This window comes from Chinchilla lanigera, unplaced genomic scaffold (assembly GCF_000276665.1).
Source record: "Chinchilla lanigera isolate Chin_1 unplaced genomic scaffold, ChiLan1.0 scaffold00094, whole genome shotgun sequence".
Classification (NCBI taxonomy): Eukaryota; Metazoa; Chordata; class Mammalia; order Rodentia; family Chinchillidae; genus Chinchilla; species Chinchilla lanigera.
Genome location: NW_004955495.1, coordinates 1,166,675 through 1,192,006, shown reverse-complemented (window position 1 = coordinate 1,192,006; position 25,332 = coordinate 1,166,675). Strand labels below are relative to the sequence as shown.

Genomic DNA, 25,332 nt, shown 5'->3' with positions numbered 1-25,332 from the left:
CATTTTAATTAGGTTAAACATTTGGCAATGGCTAATATGAATCAGTCTTAGACAGTTTATCACAAATCGATTCTTTGAAAATTAAAACTGATAGTGAACAGGCAGAACTTCTTTTTCTTTCTTTCTTTTTTTTTTTTGGTCTTTTTGTCTTTTTGAGACATGGTCTTGCTATGCAGTTCAGGCTGGCCTTGAGCTCACTTTGTAGCCCACCTGGTCTCAAACTTGCAGTGATCCTCCTGTCTCAGCCTGAGTGCTGGGATTACAGGTATGCACCATCACGCCCAGCAGAATATTATCAGAAATGAAAAGCAGCAAAGAGTAACAACAAAATGATAACAAAGAGAACAAATCATTTTGTGAAATTATAAGAATGTGTGATTAGTCAAACAGTATGAGAAGTTGAGGATTTCCTACCTTCTCAGATAAATAGTCTGACGCTTCTGATATCAAGTGCATCTCCTACACTTCCAAACATACTGAGCGTGTCTTTGATCACAGGTGTTCTTCATGAGCACTCACCTTGGGGATCTCCTCTCTGCTGTGTCCTCCAATCCTCTTCATGTTCCAACCAGGAGATCAGACTGGGTTTGACAAGCTCACACCCTGCACATGGGGAAAGATGCATTCATGCAAGAGGCTCAAAAAACAAAAAGAGGTTCGGGCAAGGAATCCCTAAACTTAGTTTAATTCAGCAGTGATGGTTCTAATGAAAGCAAGGGAATAATTATAAAAGGACTAAGCTTGCAAATATCTCTTTCTGTGCCCCAAATGATTAGTTATCTTTGAACTCTGAAACCCAAATGAGTACTTACACACTTGCTAATGTAGCAGTAACACCTTGATTCAACCAGAAAATAAGGTGAAACAAACTGATACTTGTTCTACAGAAAAACAAAACTATATCAATGAACGTTACATATTACAGTGCCTCGGATTTATCTGGATAGCTTGTTAAAACTTACACAAGGACCTACCTGTAGTTTCTGGTTCAGTATGTCAAAGGAGAGACTAAGCCAAGTACGGTAGCACATGCCTGCAATCCCAGCACTCAGGAGGCTGAGGCAGGAAGATGAGCACAAGTTTGAGGCCAGCCTGGACTACACAGTGAGTTCAAGGCCAGCCTGGACTACATAGCAAGACCCTGTTTCAAAAACCAAACATAAAAAGGAGGAAGAGAGTAATAGTTAACATTTATTTTCCTTTTCTTCCTTTTTGGTGGTATTAGGGATTGAATCCTTGTGCACACTAGGCAAATGGTGTACTGCTTGTTTTTTGTTTTTTGTCTTTTTGAGACAGTCACGCTACACAGCTCAGGCTGGCCTTGAGCTCACTTCGTAGCCCACGCTGGTTTGAACTCGCAACGATCCTCCTGCCTCAGCCTCCCAAGTGCTGGGATTACAGGCGTGCGCCACCACGCCCGGCTTGTACTGCTGAGCTATACTACCGGCCCAGTAATCTACCTTTCTAAGGGGCAGTAGTGATACTGCTCACCTTGGACCGAACTAGAAACCACTACAGTAGATTAAAATGTACAGCAGTCCCCTTATCCATGGATTTGCTTTCCACAGTTTGTTACCCCCCATCTGGCCTAAAAATATTAAGTATACATTTTCAGAAAAAATTCCTAAGTTTTAAATGACACCTGATTTTCGGTAGTGTGGTGAAATTTGTGTCCCACTCTGTCCTTCCAGGGATGGGAATCTTCCCTTTGTCTATCACAGCCCTGCCTGCCGTAAATGCAACCGGTACAGTAGACATTTCCTAGCCTTCTCCTCAAATCACCCATCACAGGACAGCAGTGCTTGTGTTCAAATAACCTTCATTTTACTTAATAATGGCCCCAGCCCTTGGGACATACCCCCCAAAGATAAAGCACAACCACTGTCCTGGGACAGAGGCTATGTCCACCTCATTTCCCTGGGGACTCAGAGTCCACATCACCCAGGCTGGGACCCAGGAGGTACCGCAGCCTCCATCTCCTCCCCACAGGCACGGCGCCGCTCTTACCCACGGAGGCCAGGTTCTCGTAGTTCTCCAGCATCACCTCTCTGTAAAGGTCTCTGTGATTTCGACCCAGCAAAACCCACTCCTCCTGGGTGAAGTCCACGGCCACATCCTCAAAGGTCACCGAGTCCTGGATCATCACACACAGGCCAGCCTGAGTGCCGAGTCACACAATGACCTCTCCGCCAACGTTCACCGGGGATGAGGGGGTGAGACCGAGGCACACACAGGGCTCCGAGGGCCTCCGCTGCCCACTAAGGGTCCAGCGGTCCTAGGGACCTTTCCTCTCCCCACATTTGCTCATTGTTCACCTCATGCCACCCAGGGGCTGTGTTGTGAGTGGCTGCAAAGTAATCACACGTGCAAGATGAAGCCAGCCCGAGAACATCGGAGCTCCGAGAGCACAGGAGCTCCCGGAAGCGCATAACAAAGCCGTTGCAGCTGGTTAACTGATTGCTGGGCGGGGAGGAGGAAATTAACCAACCTCTCGAGGGTATAAATAAATGCTCTACTGTTCTTGGGCAGTTCCCCTTCTCCGCTCAGAGAGAGAGAGGACCTTCACCTGATCCCAGCTTTTTGTGTCTTGTCTATTTTTTCCTAATTCTCTCCAACGTTCCTTGCCAGGGTACAGCAAGAACCCCACTGATCCGTACAGGGCTGCAATGGCCCTTCTGAAACACAAACTCCCGGGCCGGGGATGTAGCTCAGTGACATAAGCGCTTGCCTGGCAAGCCTGAGGTCATGAGTTCGATTTCTGGTACAAAAAAAAAAAAAGAAACACACACTCCTCTCCCCAGAACTAGACTGCGTGTTCTAGTGCTCACTTTGGCAGCACATATGCTAGACTGGGTGTTCTTCCCCTCTTGCTTTGTAACTTTAAAGTACAGCTCCTGAGCATGTGCATCCACTTGGTAAGAGAATGATCCCTGAATACCCGAGAAAAGGCCACTCTGATCCTTCATCATCTGTTGGAGTACTGGGAACACAGTAACTGCACACCCGGCACCAGGGGTGTCAAGGTTCACTCCTAACCGCTGATATACTGGGATGATTTTCAGGTAAAACCTCACGAATATCAGAAACTCCACTCCCTGAGGGAATCAGCTGGGGTCTCAGCCCTTGCCGGAGGTGTTCCTGGCTTTAAGTGGGGACACAAATCTACTTGACTGCAAATGTGTCCATCTGGTGGGGGCAAGCATGCCATTTGTGGGACAGAGGTTCTGCATACCTGATAGCAGTTTGTCAGGCAGTCAGCCACCATCCTTTCCTCCTTTATCTTTTCTTCAAGGAAGAAGACTGGGTCCGTAGAAAGAAAGGCTTCTGGAAAAGAGAGAAGGCATGAGAACCTATGGAGGAGAGAAATTCTCCCTCACAGCCCAGAAGTCAGCCCGTCCTCATGAATCCCATGTATTCCCACACTTTTTTTACAGCATGGGGATTGAATATTTAGGATTCCATGTTTGCTACGTGAGTGCTGTATCACTGAGCTGCATCTCCAGCCCTTTTCTTTATTTTATTTTGAGACAAGGTCTCAGGAAGTTGCTCAGATTGGCCTCCAACTTGCAATCTTCCTGCCCCAGCCTCCAGAGGAGCTGGGATTGGAGGGATGCACCACTGCCCCCACCCTAACCCAATATATTGCAGCACACCCTCACCTTCACACCCTCACCCACCACTGTAGCTGTCTTATTTTATAAGACAGGAAACTCCCGGCCACACAGATGGAAACACTTCTCCCTGTCATGAGAGATTATGCAGCATCTCTGTGAAATATATGCAGGGACTGATTTAACAATAGTGTTCTCTGGGCCACTTTAGCATCTTGAAAATTAACTAAGAAAGGTACAGCGACTACTCAGGCCTGGGCCACAAAAATGTTTATACTTATAATATTCAGGGAGGGCTTGAGTCAGATTCTCTAAAGGGGAACATCGGCAGAACTTTGCATGGGCTCCACCCATGGCTGCCGGCCCATGAGCCCGAGAGTGAAACATGCCTGAATGACCTTTTCCCAGATGCCCTTCATCACAGCTTATGAATGTGAGTGATTATGGGAAATCTTCATTCTTCCTTACACAGGCTTATCTGGAGTTCTGGTAACGTCAGTCATTCAACAAACCTACATCCTCATCACTCATCATATACTGCCTCCCTCTCTGCAGATGATAAGAATGGAAGCCACTATAAACAGTATACTCTTAGCTGGGCATGGCAGAGCATGCCTGTAGTCTCAGCATTGGGCAGGCTGAGGCAGGAGGATCAGTGAAAGTTCAAGGATAGCCTGGACTACATAGTGAGTTCAAGGCCAGCCTGGCATACATGGTGATATGCTGTCACAAAACAAAACAAAACAAAACAAAACAAAACAAAACAAAACAAAACAACCAGTACCCTCTGTAACATGAGTATTACTAACACACTGTCATCTATTGAGGACAAACATGTCTGAATTTCAACTAGGAGGATTATACATATGAGCTCACTTATTTACCCTACCAACCCTTCACAGTATACACCTCGCTGCCCTATTTAATGATGAGAAAACAGATTCAGACAATACAAGTAACTGTTCATGTATCACCCAGATGCAAAGTGGTGATTCTGGACTGTGGGCAGACAGCTGCTGCCTAAGCTTGGTCTCCTGTCATTGTTGTGAGCACCACAGAACGACCAGAAGTGAGTCTAGACCTTCACTGTAGAATAGAGTGGCCACTGGACATGTGCTACTAATCATCTCATATGAAGTGAGTATGATTAAGGATATTTTGTTTAAGACAGAATTTCGCTGTGTAGTTCAGGCTGAGCCTGAACTATGTAGTCCAGGCTGGCATTATGTTTGCAGCAATCCTCCTGAGTGCTGGGACTACAGGTGTCTATCACCATATCTGGCTCCTTAAGGATATTTTCTATTCTTTTTTTTTAGTTTTAATCAATTAAAATTTAAACCAAAGATCTGAAACTTCCTTCAGTTCATTACAAACTTGAGAATATTTATACCCATTGGATAAGTAGTTTTTCCACTCTTAATTTTATGATACAATGAGAAATCAAGTGTATCTCATCAAAATGTAGTATCCAATGAATATTGGCGAATTATGGTGCACATATATCACTGTGGTATGATGTTTTTAATTCTTCCAGGAAAATACCAGAAGGGCAATAGCTGGGTTGAATGGGTCCTTCAATCCTAGTTTTTTGAGGAATTTCACACTGATTTCCACAGTAGTTGCACCAGTTTTCATTCCCGCCAACAGTGGAGGACAGTTCCTTTTGCCCCACAACCCCTCCAGCATTTATTATGGGTTGATTTCTTGATAATAGCCATTCTTTCTGGGGTGAGATGGAATCTCAGTGTTGTTTTAATTTGCATCTCTTAAATGGCCAGTGATGTTGAACATTTTTTCATAAATTTATTTGTTGTTTGTATTTCATCTGAGAAAGGTGTATTCATCTCTGCCCCTTTTTGGATTGGGTCTTTAAACTTGGGAGGTCTCACTTTTTGAGCTCTTTATATGTTTATATGATCCATTTCAAATTTAGTTTAGCATATGGTGAAAGATATGGATCCAATTTTAATCTTTTGCATGTGCAGAGCCAGTTTTTCCAGCACCATTTATTAAAGAGGGTATCTCTATTCCAGTGAATGTGTTTAGCACCTTTATCGGAGATAAGGTGGCTGAGTATGTCTAGAGTTGTTTCTGCATTTTCTAATCTGTTCCATTGATCTTCAGCTCCGTGTTTTTGCCAGTACCATGCTGTTTTTATCACGGTAGCTTTATAGTGTAATTTCAAGGCAGGGATTGTGATTCTCCTTGCCTTACCTTTGTTGCCCAGAATTGTCTTCACTAATCTAGGTCTCTTCTGGTTCCAAATGAATTTTAGGATTGTTTTCTTTAATTCTGTTATATGCTATTGGAATTTTGATCAGTATTGCATTAAATCCATATAACAGTTTTGGAAGTATGGCCATTTTCACTATGTTGGTTCTTCTTACCCAACAGCAAGAGATATCTTTCCATTTTCTGATGTCCACTTCAATCTCCTTTTTCAGAGTACTGTAGTTTTCAATGTAGAGGTCTTTTACATCCTTCATTAGATTGATTCCTAGGTATTTCATTTTGGGGGATGCTATTGTGAAAGGTGCTGTTTCCCTAATTTCTCTCTCAATGGGTTTGTTATTTGTGTACAGGAAGGCTATTGATTTTTGAGTGGTGACTTTGTATTCAGCTATGTTATTGAATTTGCTTATTAAATCTAGTGGTTTTTTAGTGAAGTTTTTGGGGTCTTCTATGTAGAGTATCATGTCATCTGCAAATAATGATAATTTAACTTCTTCCTTTCCTATCATTATTCCTTTTATTTCTTTCTCTGTCTAATTGTGCTGGCTAAAGTTTCCAGGACTATGCTGATTAAGAGTGGAGACAGTGGACATCTTTGTCTTGTTCCCAATTTTAGACAGAAAGCTTTCAGTTTTTGTCCATTTAGTATGAAGTTGGCTGTCAGTTTGTCATAGATGGTTTTTATCAGATTGAGAGAAAGACCATCTATTCCAATTTTCTGCAGGGTTTTTATCATGAATGGGTACTAGACTTTGTCAAAACCTTTTTCTGTATTTATTGAGATGATTATATGGTTTTTAATCCTTGCCTTTTTAATACAGTGTATTACATTTATTGATCTGCATATGCTGAACAATCTCTGCATTCCTGGGATGAATACCACTTGGTCACTGTGTATAATATTCTTGATGATTTGCTGCATTCTGTTTTCCAGTGTTTTATTGAGGATTTTTGCATCCATGTTCATTAGGGAGATTGGCCTCTAGTTCTCTTTCTTAGTTAGATCCTTCTCCAGTTTCGGTATCAGGGTAATACTTGCTTCTTGGAATGCATTTGGGAGTATGGCTTCCCTTTCAATTTCGTTAAAGTTTTGAGAAGTAGTGATGTTAGGTTTTCTAGGAGAACTCTTCTACTGAGCTTTATCCACAGCCTTTTTTGAGATGGAGTCTTCCTACTGAGCCTTGAACTTGCAATTCTCTTGCCTCAGCTTCCAGGATAACTTTGATTGTAGACCACTGTGTGCCACCACACCCAGCTCTAGTAATTCTTTTTGAGAGGGTCTGAAGTTAGGATCCCCTGCATTTTTAGAGAATTCTGCCTGTCATGGATGGCATATTCATTCATTCTCTGTCTCTGTCTGTTGGAGAATGGAGAAGGAACACAGAGCCTCATCCACAGTAGGCAAGAGCTCTACCACTGAGTTACACCCTAGCTCCTCCCCTGGATCTCTTTTTTTTTCTACCAGTGCTTATCAGTACCTACCAGAGACTGCCTCATCAATGGGACCCAGTGATTGACATCTAATAGACAATGGAGATCCTTTCCAAACACTATCCATGTACACCTGGGTAATGGTGAAGTAACTGTTCATTACAAAATATAGCCCTGAGTCTAGTCCATGTACTGTAAGTATTCTACAACCCAAGGGCAGGAGAAAGGTGCCTTCCTTCACACCGTCACCCACCACTCCTGGCTTGTTTGTACTGAAGAGACCATTTCTGTGGATACTCCATGCACTAGTTCTTACACATGGATCTGCCCACCAGTCAGGGCTGGCTGGCATCCCATAGGATTGTACAATGATGGCCAGGTGACTGCTGACCACTGCTGGCCCAGACATTACAGCACCCATGTTCATCTTCCAAAAGGGAGCAATGACATCTCCAATAACACTTGAGGAAGCCACATCTTGGGGAGAGAGCTGTGACACATATGCCCTCCCTTGCTTTCCATCTGGGCATCCCCCATGGCCTCGTGCCCTCATAAGTAAAGCTTCTGTGTTAACTCCCATGGTGTCCAACCTTCTGGCTTGTGTAGGATGAAATGAATGAAGAGGAACTATCTTGGGCCACATATAGAATATATACCACAGTTAATGGTTATAAGTAATAAAACTACCTTTAAACTTTGTATTTCTTATTATGACATTAAAAAGAAGACAGAGGAGAAAGAGGAAAAGCAGGAAAAGGAAGAAGAGGAAGAGAAGGGAGATGGAAGAGGAGCAGCAGGAGCAGGAAGAGAAAGAAGAGAAGGAGGAGGAGCAAGAAGAGGAAGAGGAGAAGGCAATGGTGGCAGCAAGAGGCCCTGAGTTGGACAAGTCTGTAAGTATCTGTTAAGTGTTTTCCTTAGGGCTTGGGAGTACAGTGGGGTGGATACAACTCAGTTTTGCCTAGCATGTACGAAGCCCTAGGTTTCATCCCTAGCACCATAAAAAAAAGTTCCTTACATCTTTATTTTATAATCTTCCTGTTTAAAATAATCAGAGAGCATGGCTTAGTGTAGAGTGTTTGTCTAGCATGCAAGAGGCCCTGGGTTCTACCACCAGCACTGCTAAATAAATAATCAAGGAATAATTTTTGTCTCCTTGTAGGATCTAGATTGAGATAGACAGTGACCCTAGGAGAGGAAGCTGTAAAGATCTCTCTCTCTCTCTCTCTCTCTCTCTCTCTCTCTCTCTCTCTCTGTCTCTCAGCATCTTTAGGCATTGCAGGCCACATAGCCTGTGTTATAATTTAGCATGAAAGTTATAAAACACTAGTAAACAAATATGATTGTGTTCCAGTAAGACTTTATGTACAAGCTAGGTACAGTGTTGCATGTCTGTAATCCCAGAACTCTGGGAGACAAAGACAGAAGGATCACAAATTCAAGCCGAGTCTACATAACTTAGTAACTTAGGGAGACCCTGTCTCTAAAATAAAAAGGGATGGGAATGCCGGGTGTGGTGGCACATGCCTGTAATCCTAGCACTTGGGAGACTGAGGCAAGATCTTTGGGAGTTTGAGACCAGCCTGGGCTACAAAGTGAGCTCAAGGCCAGCCTGAATTGCATAGCAAGACCCTGTCTCCAAAAAAAAAAAAAAAAAGGATGGGGATGTAGTTCATTGTGAAGGCCCTGTGTTCAATGTCCTGTACCGCCTAACAAAAACCAACAAAAAACTCCCATAACTTTATGCACAAAAATAGCTGGATGGAGCTGGGCCTGGTGGTGCATACCTGTAACCCTAGCACTTGAGAGGCCAAGGTAGGAGGATTGCTGCAAGTTCAAGGCCAGCCTGGGCTACATAGTGAATTCAAAGCCAGTCTGAACTACATAGTGAGACCTTGTTTCAAAAAGCCAAACACAAAACAAACTGACAAACAAAAAAACAGCTGGATGACTAGACATGGTCCACAGCCACTGTGAGCCCCTGTGTATATTTGAATACTGTTTGATTTATGTACCAAGGAGGCCTCCAATATGGTAGCCTTGCTCAAGCCTTCACCACAGAGATCTATAATCATTTACTAGAGTGATTATACACTGGACATTAAGTAACCAGATGGCCATGAGATGACAAGGAACCCTGGTGACATAAAATACTACAGTGGCCCACCAGTCAAGCTAAAGGTTTATTAAGAGTCAAGTGAATTAAAGTAAATTAAAGAACTAAGTGCAATGAATTCCTGAACAGTCAAAACTAGTTAGTCCTCACTGTGAATTTAAAGTAGCTTGATTTGAAAATACAAGCAAACTGAATCTGTTTCTTATAAATGCTTATAATTCAAAAAAGAGAGAGAAAGCAAAAAGTGGGCATGGTGGTGCACACTTGTAATCTCAGCACCTGAGAGGCTGAGGCAGGAGGACTGTCATGAGTTCAAGGCCAGTCTGAATTACATAGCAAGACCCTGGCTCAAAAAACAAACAAAACAAATATAAGGCTATCCAGTCAGAAACCTCTCATCTACAGTTGTGTATCTAGGGACTTTCAAGCCAAACAGACCAAACCAGGCAACTGTGTAACTATAATCAAGCACATATGTTTTCTGCTTTACATTCATGTTTACCTGAAAACAGCATTCTTCCTGCCTTCCATATTAGAGCCCCAAAGCCACTTACAATGTGGGGGTGCTCAATTAATGAACTGTTGTTTGGAAAAATACTCAGGACCTTGTGCCTACCAGGCAGGCACTGTGCCACTCAGCTATATCTCCCCTTTCCCTAGTTTACATTTTAACAATTCTTCATCCAATTCACAGAGGGCCCAACTGAACAACACACCCATATTATGGTTATTTTCCTACTTCCTTCATGTATACGTGGAATACAGACATTCATGACAACTGGCAGCATCCCTTAAATTTGCTCTTTGACGTAGAAGATGAAGGCTTTTATGACAGAAAGAGGTACAAGCAGGGAATCCCTACCCTCTTACATAATAAATCAGAAATAACAGAACATTCATGGAGGAATAAATACTATCACTTTCCTGTCACTGAGAAAAAATATCCAATACCAGAATCTCCTATATGTCCAATGATGAGAAAATGACTAAAACATATTTTGGTACTGAGAGTGGAACTGTTGCTGTGACTATACATGACCATGTGATTTAAAAGCTTTAGGAAGTGGTTTGTGGGAAGAGTTTGGAAAGGTAGGGAGGTTTGTATAGAAGCCCTAGAATGATGTAAGCCAAGCTTAGGAGATTCTGGTCAGAGCTGGGAAGACTAGAATGCTGATACAAATGCAGACAGTAAAAACCAAGCTCAGGAGAGTTATAGTGAGATACAGTTGGGAACAAAGACTCCATTGGCAGTTTAACTAGACCCCAGGTATGTACACCCTGGAAGAAAATTTCTCTTCATTTTGCCTATGTCCTGAGACTTCTTCAGAGACTGATATTAAGGGTTGTCAACTAATTAATCTGGTAGAAAAACCTCAAAGCAGCTCAATGTTCAGGAAGTCATATGGGTATTACTCACTGTTTTTAGCCAGATTTATAGTGAGATACAGGAGCAAATACAAGAGTCAATAGATGTGAAAAGCTTTCAGTTTCGACAAAAAGGAACTATCTGCAAAGTTGGGGCCCTGGACAGTGTGGCTACTGAAACAATTAGTACTAAAATGAAGCCAAGTATTTTTCATCAGGACAATAGGAAAGATGGCTTGAGGGTATGTCAGGAATCAGCAAGAATCTACCACTCACAAGCTCAAGGGCACAAAACTGTAAAACTTTCATTTGAGAAGAAAGCCTCAGGCTCCCTGTTCCAGAAGGGGTGAGTACGAAATTGGATCCTTGGGATTTGTTTCAGTACTCAGCCATCCAGGTATTCACAGACCTCTAAGGCCATGGTCTAAGGGGGATTGGCTACTGTGTGAGCTGGTGGCAAACGTTGGTATCATCCATATGGTGCTGGTTTTTCAGGAAAGTAGAATGTCAGAGTTATGTGGTCATGGAGGTTTCCACCCAGATTTAAGACAATGACATGGGAGGCAGTGTTTGAAGCTGCAAGAATGAAGCTGAAAGTACAGTGGAGACACTCTTGCCACAACTTGCTCCAAAGTGCTGGACATACAACTACAGGATTTGGGGCCAGGGATATAGCTCAAGGGCATACATGCCTGTCTGGCAAGCACAAGGTCCTGAGTTTGATTCCTGGTACCAAAAAGAAAAGAAAGAAAAGAAAAGAAAAGAAAAGAAAAGAAAAGAAAAGAAAAGAAAAGAAAAGAAAAGAAAGGAGGAAGGAAGGAAGGAAGAAAGAAAGAAAGAAGAAAGAGAAAGGAAGGAAGGAAGGAAGGAAGGAAGGAAGGAAGAAAGAAAGAAAGAAAGAAAGAAAGAAAGAAAGAAAGAAAGAAAGAAAGAAAGAAAGAAAGAAACTACAGGATTTAATGTTTGCCCTGCTGGATTTCAATCTTTAGCCCATTTCTTCTTATCCCCTTATTTCTTCCTTTTGAAATGGGAATGTTTACCCTGTGCCATTGTATGTTGGCAGTATTTAACTTTCTTGATTTTTACAGGGTCTCACATCTAAGAGTTTGCCTTGAATCTCAGAGAAGACTGTGGATTTGGACTTTCTGGCAATGCTGAAACTGTTAGGCTTTGGTGACATTAAGTGGTAGGTTAGATGTATTTTGCATAAAGAGATGGATGAGTCTTTTGGGGATCAGAGGTGGAATGTTATAGTCTAGATCTATATCTCCCCCCTAAGGTTTATGTGTTCAGAGGTTGGGCTTTTGGAAGGTGATTAGATCATAGGGGCACTACACTCATAAGTGAATGAATACCCCAATGAATTACCAGCTGAGTGTGCTGTTATGGAGACTGGATGGAAGAGTGGGTCAGTGAGGGCATTTATCTGAAATGGTCTATCTCCTTCCTCAGTCCCTCCCTGTCCTCTCTGCTTCCTGGACACTATGACATGAGTAGCTCACATTCGCCACTTCCATTATTTCCTTTCTGACTTAGAGCCTACCAACTATGGATTGAATCCTCTAAAAATCCTAAGCCAAAATAGATCTCTCCTCCTTTATGTTGTGGGTATCAGGTATTATGTTCAGTGACAAAAAGATGGCTAAGAAAAATACCAATTTAAAAAAACCTTCAAACACTTCAAATAACCAGGAATCCTAACACTTAACTCATCCCAATTTAATTCACCACAGAAGCCAGTACAGGAGTCACTTGGGAAGAATGACTATGTTAGTCAGTTTTCTGGTGCTATAACAAAATACTTGAGACAACCAACTTATAAAGAAGATTTATTTTGGCTTCAGAGATTTTCATCCATGCTCAACTGGGCCAATTGTTTTCAGGCCTATGGCAAGGCAGTAGTACATCAAGGTGGAAGCATATAGTGGAGGAAAGCTGCTCACCTCATGGTTGCTAGGAAGCAAAGAGAGTTGAGAGAGGCAGAGGTCTCAATATTTCATTACAGACCTAACTTCCTTGAATTAGGCTCTACCTCAGGCTTGTACCATCTCCCAGTAGTGTCACAAGCTAGAAACCAAGCCTTTAAGACATGGTCTTTGATGGATATTTAAGATCCAAATGATAACCGTCAGTTATCATGAATTTAGTCAGGCAGTAACTCCCAATTGTTGATTTTTTTATGGGAGTCTATTTTTTGATACAAGGTTTTGTTATGTTGCTCAGGTTGGCCACCAACTCGAAATCCTTCTGCTGCAGCTTTCCAAGAGGCAGAATGTATCACTATACCCACTTAAAATTGTTTTTCAAGACATAGTATATTTACAGAAGAAAATCAACACAATCTCTACCACTTGGCATGCAGGTACTGACAAAGCTAGTCTCTTTTTTCAAACTGATTTAAAACAAACAGAAAGCAATTAGCTTTTACCTGGCATGACCAACAGTGTACCTGTGTTCCATCACATCACTGCCCCAGGCTATGTCAATTTGCTGTTCTCTGGTATAACGTAGTCCTAGAGAACTTGACATTTCACACAACACATTTGCAAGCTATGTTGATGTGCTGAATGGATCTAACAGACTAAGGAGTAGAAAACAGTTTAGATATAAGATGCAAAACAAAAGGTGGTAATTTAGGGGTGAAAGAAAGTTTCTAGGGGATCAGTGGTCTGGATCATGTAAAGACATTCCCTCAAAGATTTCACTGTAAGATACTGCACCTCATCCAATCTACCAGCCTACAAATGGGCAGAATAGATCTTTTGAAGTGTGTGTATGTGTGTGTGTGTTTGGTTTTTGGTTTTGTTTTTTTTGAGATAGGATCTCACTACGTAATTCAGGCTGGCCTTGAACTTACTATGTAGCCCAGGCTGGCCTTTAACTCACAAGGGTGATCCTCCTGCCCCAGCCTCCCAAGTGCTGGGATTACAGGCATGTGCCACTGTTATGGTCTGTGTTTAGATGTCCCCCCCAAAGGCTCATGCAGTCATGGGGTAGGTTTCTAGAGTTTTTGATTGATCCATTGTCCAAAGCTGGGATTACAGGTGTGAATGCTACACCTGCCCTGGGGTGGGTAGCCTGCATACAATATAAGGGATGGAAAAAGGCTTGCTTCTGTTCCTCCCTTTTTACTCTTGTTGCTTTTGCTGTTTTCCACCACCATGAACTATTGTCCTCTGCCATGTGCCACTCTGCCTTGGAGCCAGTTGAGGATGGACTGAAACCTTCACTAACTGTGAGCTAAATAATTCTTTCATTAATTCTAAATAATTCTAAATAATTCTTTCATTAATTCTGGGCCCCAGGTATTTTGTCTCAGCAATGAGAGAAAAGTAACCAAGACAGAATTTGGTACTGAAAATGGGGCCACTGCTGTGACTATACCTGACTATGTGGTTCCAGACCCTTTGGGAATGGCTTGTGGGAAGAGTTCAGAGATGTCACCTGAAAGAGTAGAGCTAGAACACTTAGGCTCTGCTGTATGGGAGATTCTGGTCAGAGCTCAGAAGACCAGAATGCTCATAGAAATCCTGCCAGTAAAGACCAGGCTTGGGAGGTTTCTGCTGGGAAGGACTGCACTGGCTGTTGGACTCCAGATGATATATGTTATGGCTTGGCTTTTGCTTGTATCTGCAGAACTTGTCTGAGATTGAGATTAAGGGTGGCAGACTAATTAATCTGGTAGAAGAAATTTCAAGACACTGAAATTGAGGCATTTGTCGCATGGCTACTGTTGAGGGTTTTTTGCCAGATTTATGTTGCAAAGCAAGAGCAAAGAGCCCAGCAGGATGATTTAAAATGTTGTGAGTTTGGCCAAAAAAGAAGCTCCAATAAAGCTGTGGACTACAAACATAGAACTGAGGAGATCTCAATTGCTGAGAAGGAAAAGGAAAATATAAAAGATGTCTTGAGGGCATCACAAGAAGCAGCAAGTCTCTACCTTTTGCATCCTCAAAACTGGAAAGGTGAAAGACTCTGCTTTGAGGAGAAAGCTTCAGAGTGCCATGTCCCAGAATGGCATCAGCCACACTATGTTCCAGAATGGTGATGGCATGTGCACCAGGTCCCAAAATGGCAGCAACCTAAAGAATTTGTTCCTCAGAATTAGATTCAGAGTGCTCAGTGATCCAGGCACTCAACCCCTAAAGCTGAGCGAAAGCCTGGCTACTGCTCGAGCTGGCAGCAGAGCTTGGTATCATCCACATGGTGATGGTTTTAGGTGCATGCAGAATGCAAGAGTCCTGAGGTTAAAAAGGCTGCCACTCAGATTTCACAAGAAGGCCTGGGAGGCTAGGTAGTGGGCCTCTGAGAAGGCAGTATGTGAAGCTGTGAGGATGAAGCCAGAGGTATAGTGGAGAGCCAAAAGTTTGAAGAAGCCAGGAATGTGGATTGTCTAAGGAAAGCTGCAAGGAGGGAGCAAAGCAGGCCTAAGAGAGAAGCCATGGGAGCTACAACCACTAGAAGTGCCACAGAAGTGGAGCCACATGGAGCTCACAATTTGCCACAGATTGCCTCAGATGCTGTACATGTGACTACAGGACTTAATGTTTGCCCTGCTGGATTTTGGGCTTGCTTTGGTTCCATTCCTTTGTATCCCCATTTGTACCTTTTGGAATGGTAATGTTTATCTTGTACATTAAATGTTGGAAGTGTTTAACTTTTCATTTGTACCGGGGCTCACAGCTAAGAGTTTGCCTTAGATCTGGAGGAGACTTTGGACTTGGGACTTTTCAGCTGTGCTGAAACCATTAGGTCTTTAGTAACTCTTTTTTGTTGTTGTTGTTTTGTTTTTTTCCAGTACCAGGAATTGAACTCACAACCTTGTACTTGCCAGGCAGGCGCTGCGCCACTGAGCTAAATCCCCAGCCCCTTTAGCAACTCTTACAGATGGACTAAAATGCCTTTTGCATAAATGGATGTGAATAAGTCTTTGAGGGGGTCAGGGGTGGAATGCTATGTTTTGTGTCTAGATATCCCCCTAAAGCCTCATGCAGTCATGGGGCAGGCTTCTAGAGCTTTTGATTGATCCATTGTCCAATGTTGGGATTATGGGTGTGAATGCTATACTTGCCCTGGGGTGGGTAGCCTGCATACAATATAAGGGAGGGAAAATGGCTTGCTTTTGCTCCTCCCTTTTGGCTCTTGTTGCTTTTGCTGTTTTCCACCACCATGAACTATTGCCCTCTGCCATGTGCCACTCTGCCTTGGAGCCAGTTGAGTATGGACTAAAACCTTCACCAACTGTGAAATAAACCTTTCTTCCTTAATTCTGGCCTCAGATATTTTGTCTCAGCAATGAGAGAAAAGTAACCAAGACAGGCACTATGCCCAGCATCCTTTGAATTTTGAATGCAACATTTTCAAGATTTGAATGTGCTTTAGTATATCTACGTGGTCAGCTGTAAGGCTTCCAGTTACGAGTGAAGTACAAGTTTTTCAAGCACCTGGTCCAAATTACTGAGCAGACTCAACAATACTCAAAGTGTCCCTGGTGTACAGTGTACTGTAGGAAGCCTCTGGCAAGTACCCACAGGAGATGGGCAGCACAATCTTTTGGTACTTTAAGTCAAATCTAGGCCCTCTTTTCAAATTAAATTTTATTTTTGCAGTGCTGGGGAATGAACCCAGGGCCTTGCACATGGCAGGCAAGTACTACACCACTGAGCTGCAACCCCAGTCCCTATACCCACTTCTGAAGATAACTATTCTGCTTTGTATCCTAGTTTTGGCTTACCACTAGTTTGCATTAGAATAACCATGGACAGCTAGGCATGCTTGTAATTCCAGAACTCAGGAAGCTGGGTCAGGAGGATCACCATGAGTTTGAGACAACTATATAGCAAGAGCTTGTTTCAAAAAAACAATAAAAAAAAAAAGCCATGGACATGAAGTAATTAAAGCAAAACTGAGTAATTTGAGATAATGTGGTGAAAAAGCATAAAGTACTTACAATCAATCCCTATAAAAGTTTACAAACCTCTCCTCTGGAACCCATTACAAGTTTAGAGAAAATAGCAAGAACAGAAGGGATATTTAAACACACCATGAGAATGCAGTAAGAAATAACAAAATTTGTGACTTTCTCAAGAATGCGTGACTCTTCAAAAGTCAATTAAAGTGGGGGGTACAGGTGTAGCTCTGTGGTAAACCACACATTCAGGATGTATGAGGTATGGATTTCATCCCCAGCACAGAAGAGAGAGAGAGAGAGAGAGAGAGAGAGAGAGAGAGAGAGAGAGAGAAAAAAAACAAGAGAGATTTCTCTAAACTAAAAAGACATGAACAACTGCAAAATATAAGCCTTGAATGACTCTTAGACACAAAAACATAGAAAGCATATAGAGGAATAATGTGCAGAAATCCAGTGTTTCACAAAGTAAATGTTAGATGATATTAATATTTTTAATTTTCTCAGGTAAAATAATACTATGGTTTAGTTGGACATGTTTAGTAGGTGTTATTACCCAGTAATCAAAGGGAAAGTTTCATGTATGCAATTTATGCTCAACTTACACACAAATGATGGTTCACCATTAAATGTATTTTATTACTTTAAAAGCGACAAATCTATACAGTGCTGAAAATTAGTATATCTGTACATGCCTATAATCCTAGCACTCTGGGAGGCTGAGGCAGGTGGACTTTAAGTTCCAGCTCAGCCCACGCAACTCAGCAACCTAGGCAGATCCTGTCTCAAAATTGAAACAAAAACAGGTGGTGGTGATGGTGGCTGAAGACACAGGCTACTGTGAAGCCCTGAGTTCAATCCCTAGTACAAACAACAACCAACCAACAAACAAAGCATACGTAAATCTATTTTACTTATTTAAGATGATACTCACAAAATGTATATTAGATATTGTGAGAAAAGAAGAAAATGTTCAAATGGGGAGGGGAACAAAGAAGGGGGTGGGGAGAGGAAAGAAGGGAAAAGTAAAAAAGAAAAAAAAAGGGAAAAACAGAAACAAAGCTTTTGTTCCAGGAGAGGAGGAGGGATTGAAAGGAGGGTAAGGGGAATGGGAAAAAAAAAAAGAATCCAGTTATTTCATGTACAGGTATAAATTCTCTATGATGAATGTGATCATTATGTACTAATAAAATGTACCAATAAAAATGTACCAATAAAATCTGATTCAAGAAAAAAAACAGATGGTACTCACTTAAAATGTTCATTGTATTGAGTATTTCTTGTACCAGATGGTTCAATTTTAATTTTAAAAAAGTGAGGACAAACACACTTGATTCAAATAACAAAAAATGAATATCAATTATTCTGGTTGTTTCCCACCCACCCCACCCCACCCGTACCAGAAATCGAACTCACAACCTTGCACTTGCCAGGCAGGCGCTGTGCCGCTGAGCTAAATCCCCAGCCCCGAATATCAATTTTTCTGGTACCACTGTAGTAAAACTTCCATCCTCTTCCAGGAGACCTGTTTTGAAGCTCTGTAGGGATGTACAGGCCTAGGGACTCCAAATGAAGACAACAGCTGAATAGTCGTATTTTCTCCAGAAGAAAGACTTGTAGGCCCCCATCTTTTCACCTATGTACAGAAATATTAACACCCTAGATGCCTAAGAATTGACTTTACCTTTGTACTGAATATTGTGTATCAAAAGAAAGGAAGTCATTGGGTGGAGAGGCGTACACCTGTCATCCCAGTAGTCTGACAGGAAGCTGAAGCAGGAGAATGGTAATTTCAAGCCCAGCCTGGGCAATTCAGTGAGATCCTGTCTCGGGGCGGGCGGGGAGGGAATGCTGGGATGTAGCTCAGTGCAAAGGCGCTGTGTTCAATCGCCAGTGCCACAGAGTAATAATAATAATTATAATGATTAGAAGAAAAGGAAAAGAAAGGAACAGGAGGCCTTGTTGGACCAACTTTCACCCAGTGCTCACCTGAACTCTCCGGACTCGCCAAATCCTGGAGGAGGAAAGGAGCCGGGGCTGGAGGCAACGTTACTAAACGGCGGAAGTTCCTTTTTTTCTGGGGCAGAAGGAGACAGGCTGCTTAGAGCACAGCGCCGAAGCATCCGAGGCCGCGCCCTGCAGGACCGCTCGCTCGCTCGGCACCCGCACCTGGACCCCGACCCGGCCGCGCCCGCAGGCTGCGCTCGCCCGGGGCCCCCGGCTCTCCTCCGGGCGCTGGCTCCCCACCCCCGCCGCCTCTGGGACCCCTGCGCCCGCACGTGGAAAGGTGGGCACGAATGCACTAAGGGCAAGCGGGGCAGACCCACCATGAGGAAGGCAACTGGACACAGCACCGAGCCACTAGCGCTGAACAGGACAACGGCGACCCGCTGGCGTCACTTCCGCTTCCGGTTGCGCGCGGAACCCGCGTGATTTGAACTTCAGACACGACCAGCGTCCGTCCCCGTTAGACGCGGAGGTTTAGTTTCCTGCGCTGATTGCTGCAGTCGAAATTCGGGCAGACGCAGAGCAGGGGTAGGAGGCAGAAACAGACACAGAGACCCTGGCTGAGGGGACCGCTGGGGTGGGACGCGACCCGCAGGATGCTCACAAAAGCTTCTTTATCAAACTCTGCCTACGCGCCTAGAACCCTTACATTAAGTCTTCCATGATGGCAGTAGAAGAGACGGCATAACCTATTTCTTCTCCTCAGTCTTTCCATACATAGCTGTTATTGCTCCCCACTTTTATTTTGAGACAGGGTGTCCCTAAATTGCCCAGGCTGCCCTCTAACTCGTGATCCTCCTGTCTCAGTCTCCTCAGTACCTGGGATTACAGGTGTGTGCTACCGTCCCCTGCTGTTACTGCCCTTGATTTCATTTAATTTATCTGAACACCATGCTGAGCTCTTAATAATTGATTTCTTTGCATTTTCAGTGTAAGCAGATTTGCTATACATCTTGATTTGTGTTTTGTCAAATATGTATCATATTGCTATTTTTATGATCTTGTCATATGGCCTGGGACCACCTATAAGATATTCCAAAATAGCACAGAGATTACCGGGCATCTCCCCCCAATCATTTATTTTAAAATGTCACATAATCCCAACAATGATGCCAAAAGATTGTTATGGACTTCAGCACATTGATCTAAAGTTCATATGGAAGAGCAAACATCTGATGATAATAACCAAGAAAACACTGACAAGGAAAACCAATGATGAACTGCTACATGAAAACATGATGTAAATCCACTGTAATTAACACTGTGGTATGGGCACATGAACAGGAATTTGCTTCATAAATGTATCTGATCTATGGAGCAAAAATGCACTTTGGAATGAAGGGTACCAAAAAGAAAAAAAATGATGTGACCACCAGGAAGCAGTAGCACACAAGCTTTCATTGGGAAGCACTGTAGCAGGCTAGAATTCGGGTACTTTGTACATAGCACAGGAACATCATGCCTACTGTGGAGTATTTTAGGGCAGTGGTTGTTGTGACTGGTAATGTTAGCCAAGTCTATGAAGTAGGTTTATCCATTTCCCTCTATTTTATAACTTTTGTCTTTTTGCGGTACTGGGAATCAAACCCAGGAAGTGCTTGGCTACTCCTCAACCATTTTTATTTTATTTTGAGACATGGTGTCTTTAGTTACTTTTCTCATTGCTGAGACAAAACACCTGACACCCACAAGATAAGGGAGGAAATGTTTATTTTGGCTCAGAATTTTTGGAGATTTCTGTGCATAGTCAGCTAGCTCCAAGGGAGGACGGCATGGCAGAGGAGAAACAGTCCATGGCAAAGCAGGCAGGAGGCAGCAAAGCAGCAGCAGCAGCAGTGAGCCTGGCCTTCCCTTTTGTCCCATCCAGGTTACAAGCCTTTTGGGTGTTTTCACTCACACCCAGGGTGGGGCTCCTGTCTTCAGTAAATCCATTCAGCCACACCCAGAACTATGCTAATTCCAATCAGAGGACTAATTTAGTACCACTCATCCTTAATCCCAGTATCACACTCCCTAGATCCAGCCAGCTCTGAAAACATGAGGCTTTGGGAGGACATCAAGAATATAAGCTATAACGTCTTATGAATCTGATATATAAGCTATAAGGTCTTGAAAAACTACCCAGGCCCGTGTCAAATTTACAATCCTCCTGGAGTAGCTGGGATTACAGCCACTGCTACTATGCCCTGCATATATTAGGCACTTTAAAAAAGACTATAGGGAGCCCAATGTTCAAATTAATACAAATGTATATATTTCTATTTAAACACTACTCATATGTAATTTAATTACCTTGAGTTTTAACTCCCTGAAACCAAGGGTTTGTTTTTAAATTAGTAGGTAATCCTACCATTATGTGTGTTTTAACCTGTCATTAGGTCAGTACATAAAATTTAAAGTTTCTCTCTCTTGAGCTCCTGTCCACTGAAAGAGCCAGTATTCTCTGCTCTTCACCCTGTTTTATTTTCTTGTTTATTTATTGTAGGCTTTCAAGGGCTAAGGTCTGGGTCTTTAGTTGCTAAGAGAAAGGAGAGGAGGGAATAAGGGCCAGGTGCTTCTGGGCAGTGTCTTCCTTGTCCTTGCCTGTGAACAGGCTAATCATCACCCCTTTACTTATTCTTTTAAGCAAAATCTCCTAAAATGGATTGTTATCTCTAGGAGGTTGAAAGTCTTCCCTTTTTGGATTTGTTTTTGGGTGGTACTGGGGATTGAATCCAGGGCCCCACACATGCCAGACAAGTGCTCTACCACTGTGCTAGGCCCCTCACTCATTTTATTTTATTATTTTATTCTGAGACAGGGTTTTGCATGTTAACCAGGCTGATTTTGAACTAGCAACCTTCCTGCCTCAGCCTCCCAAGTGCTAGGATGATGGTTGTGTGCCACTGTGCCAGGCAAAAGGATTTATTATATGCATAAGGCCTAGAGAGGGAGGCACACTGTGACATGTAGGAGGTCATGCTGTTCTACAAAAGGATATTATGAGCAGACCCTACCAACAAGGTAGGGAACTGAGAGAGCAAAACAGTGGGCCAGACCCCTTATTGGGCATCTGTGTGGAGAACAAAAGCAAAAGCCATGAGATTTCACTGATGATTCAGTCAAATGTCACAGGGGAGGGCAAGGAGGGGAATGTGGGCAGGGATTAGCTTGATCATACTGATGCGCCTGACCACATGAGTGGGGTTCCTCTAGATTTTATGTTCTAACGTACAGAAAATTTGAAAACTAAAAAAAATTACAATAAAATCAGGAAAATGAGAGCATGAAACTTGGAATGAGAACTTGTTCAACCCCAGTGAAACTCACAGTCTTAAAACCCTAAAACACTCTGAGCCTCCCCAACCAGGTATATAGTTTGCTCTTTGGTCCCTGCATTCCTCTGCTTGAAACCCCTGTGTTGATCTCTCCTAGGGGAGTTGTATTGGAAGGAAATACTGTACGAGACTAACCATGATCACTGGCTGTTGCCACTGGAGGCAAAACGCATGCAGAATCCAGGGACACAGGTGTACAGCATCGGGCAAGGAAAAGGCTCACACGACATTCCCACTGTGGTCACGTGCATTGAAGGACAACCAAGGACCATGCAGGGGGAAGGATTCTAGGAGTGTGAGACCAAGGGTGGTGGGATGTCGCTAGCTAGGGCCAAGTTCATTGACATGGGTCCCAACTAGACATTCTGGATTTCATTTCCTGCCCCATGGACTTGGGAATGACTGACAGCTAAGTTGTCTGGATGACTAGAAATTAGGCCCAGTGGTGACCTACAGTGAATGAGATGATATGACAGAGTCTCCCCAGCATAGTATAAAGGAAGGAACCCTAGAGACATAGGAATGTTGCACTGCATTTCTTATGTGTGGTCTGCACATCCCCCTTTGCCCAACCCATGTTGAGGACTCAGAAGGGAGTATTCTCTTCATGAAGGCACTTGGGGATAGATTAGAGGAGGCGTCCCTACATCCTTGGAGAGCTCTGTGCTTACATTCCTGCATATGCCAGCTGTGTCTGCAGAGGAGACCATTCCTGAGATAAGCCCCTCAATTTTAGTGGCAACATTGAGAAGCCGTAGTAGTAGAAATCAAATGAGCAGCCCTTACGCATCAAGACAATAAGGCCGCATTGAGCCGTCAGGCAGATGGAATAGGCCAGACAGCAGAGCCGTCTGTTGGACTGCAGATCTCACTGATGGTGGCAAAATGACCACAGTGTCCCTGGGAATGAAATCAATAAGAAGGCAAATAGAAAATCCTTACAGAAATGCACAGGATTGTATTCCATTAAAACTTTATTTACAAGCAGTTTTAGTGGCGGATGTGTCTCATGGGTCATAGTTCACCAGTCCAAACACTAAAATATGTTTTGTTTTGGCTTTTTTGGTACTGCAGATTGAGCATAGGGCCTCACAGAGTTACAAACCCAGTGCTTTTAATTTTTGTAAATTTTGAGGTAGAGTCTAAATTGTCTAGACTGCCTTCCAATTTGCAATTCTCCTGCTTCAGCCTCCCAAGTAGCTGTGATTACAGACATCTGCCACCACACCCCGAGAATATTGCTTGTTCTAGGTAACAAATGCCTCAAGTCTGGTAGACAAACTTGATATGAATCACTGAAGTGGAGAACCACCACATCTCACCCAATATTCAGACCAATGTAACATCACGTGGGCTTGTGCAGAAAGAACATGGAACATGGGAAATGATCACAGACTATCACAAATACATGTTAATTCTCCCACTGTCTGTGAAAACATAGTCTTCAGAGGTCTAATGCTCTCAATACCTTTGTATATCACTTACAAAGGAGAGGCTGGAGGTAGAGGGTCAGCTAAATAAACATTCTGAGCCACTCTTAGTTACTGCACTCACACCACACGCTCCCAAAAGGAGGCACAGCACCCTGTAGACCTTGCAGATTTTGAAGACAGCAGGCACCTCCCTGGTCTGTGCCTTTGACCCACTTAGAGTCCCCTAGACCTCCGGTTTTGATTGGGACCACAGCAAGAGAGCTGCGTACCACACTCAAGCCACAGCATAAACTCCTCAGTGTGAATGATCCACCACACAATAAAAAAGCTCAGTGTCCATGGCAGTCAGGCAGAGCCTGTCATCCTAACTACCTGGAAGGCTGAGGCAGGAGGACCACAAGTTCTAGGCCAACCTAGGGAACTTAATGAGACACTGTCAAAATTAAAAAATGAAAAGAAAAACGGCTGATGATGTAGCTCAGTAGCAGAGGCGCTCCTGGGTTAGATCCTGAGTAACACCCACAAACACAAATAGGACAACATTAGAAGCCTCTTGTAAGCTCTGATGAGTCTCACAGCACAGACCTTTATTTTACTTAGTTATTTCTGCTTTTTTGAGACAGAGTCTCACTGTATTGCAGGCTGCCCTTGATCTCACTATGTAGGCCAGGCTGGCCGCGAACTTGCGGCAGCCCTCCTGCCTCAGCCTCCCGAGTGCTAGGATTGCAGGTGTGCACCACCTTCCTTATGGCCAGCTGACACAAAAAGCTTGGTTTACAGCTGGGTATGGTGGCACACCCCTGAAGTCTGAGCACTCGGGAGGCTGAGGCAAGAGGATCACAGTGAGTTCAAAGCCAGCCTGGGCTACATAGTCAATTCAAGGCCACACTGAACTACATAGCAAGACACTGCCTTTAAAAAAGGGAGGGATCAGGTTTATAGCTGTTGACTGTATGCTATGCTAGTAGAACCAGACAGTGGCAAACTAAAGCAGTGTACTGCACTATGGATGACCATGGAGACAGTAATAAAAGGAAAACCTTCCCAGTGGCAAACAGCAAGCAGTGGGTTTTGCTGCCCACTGTGTGTGGGGAGATGGACACATACTCATTGGTTCATCAGGAGTTGCCAGCGGTTTGGCAGGAAGGTCAAAGATGTGGACGGAATATGAATGGAGATGAGGAAGTCTGGGATAGGCATAAGGACGGACCTCAGGCAGGTGTAGTGGTATACACACCTGTCATCCCAGCACTCTGGGAGGCTGAGCCAGGAGGATCCCAAGTTTGAGCCTAGCCTGGGCACCTCAGTGAGACCTTGTCTCAAAATATTAAAAAAAAAAAAGCTGGGGATTGTGAAGGTATTTCTGTCCTAGGTGAATGCAAAGCAAAGGCGAACCACTAGAAGTAAGACTACTGTTAAGGTTGTTACCGAAAATGCTCCCCCCACGAAGCTCACTGTGCTGAAGGCATGATTGCCATGGGACAGGCTGTGGGGGAAGTGACTGGATCACGAGGACTCTAACATCCAGTGGATTAAAATGCCTACAGGTTTGTGGCTCAGTGGGTGCACTAGGAAGTGGGGCCTCAGTGGATGAAGCAGGTGACTGGGGAGTGGCACTGGGGGGTATATCTTGTTCCCAGCCCCTTCTCCCCGGCCTCACCCCTCCTCTCTCTGCTTCCTAGCTGCCGTCTACTCCACCGTGCCATTGTGCCAAGATGTTCTGCCTCTCCAAGGCCAAGAGCGACTTTCCTCCGCCCAGACCCTCCCACCATGCCACTTTGGTCTTAAACAGTCCACGATGGACTGAAACCTCTAAAAATATGTGAGCTAAAATAAGCCTTTCCTCCTTTCAGCTATGTCAGGTATTGTGTCCTAGTGATGGGAAAGTGATTAAAATACATAGTGTGATGGTTAA

The 25,332-nt window shown here is 43.5% G+C and overlaps 1 protein-coding gene and 1 long non-coding RNA gene across 2 annotated transcripts in view; one reads left to right on the top strand and one right to left on the bottom strand.

Annotated features, from left to right (window-relative positions):
• LOC102023926 (zinc finger protein 426-like) overlaps nt 1–19,049 on the bottom strand; it is a 22,107-nt gene extending 3,058 nt beyond the window's left edge. The window contains 5 exon segments of the mRNA XM_013505073.1: nt 520–603; nt 2,008–2,134; nt 3,233–3,324; nt 18,650–18,737; nt 18,988–19,049. Coding sequence (XP_013360527.1) covers nt 520–603; nt 2,008–2,134; nt 3,233–3,324; nt 18,650–18,737; nt 18,988–18,990 — 394 coding nt within the window. The 5' untranslated portion in view covers nt 18,991–19,049.
• LOC106146776 lies at nt 8,061–25,332 on the top strand. The gene is made up of 2 exons (XR_001231338.1): nt 8,061–8,164; nt 25,100–25,332. It is a non-coding gene; the product is annotated as an uncharacterized LOC106146776 (long non-coding RNA).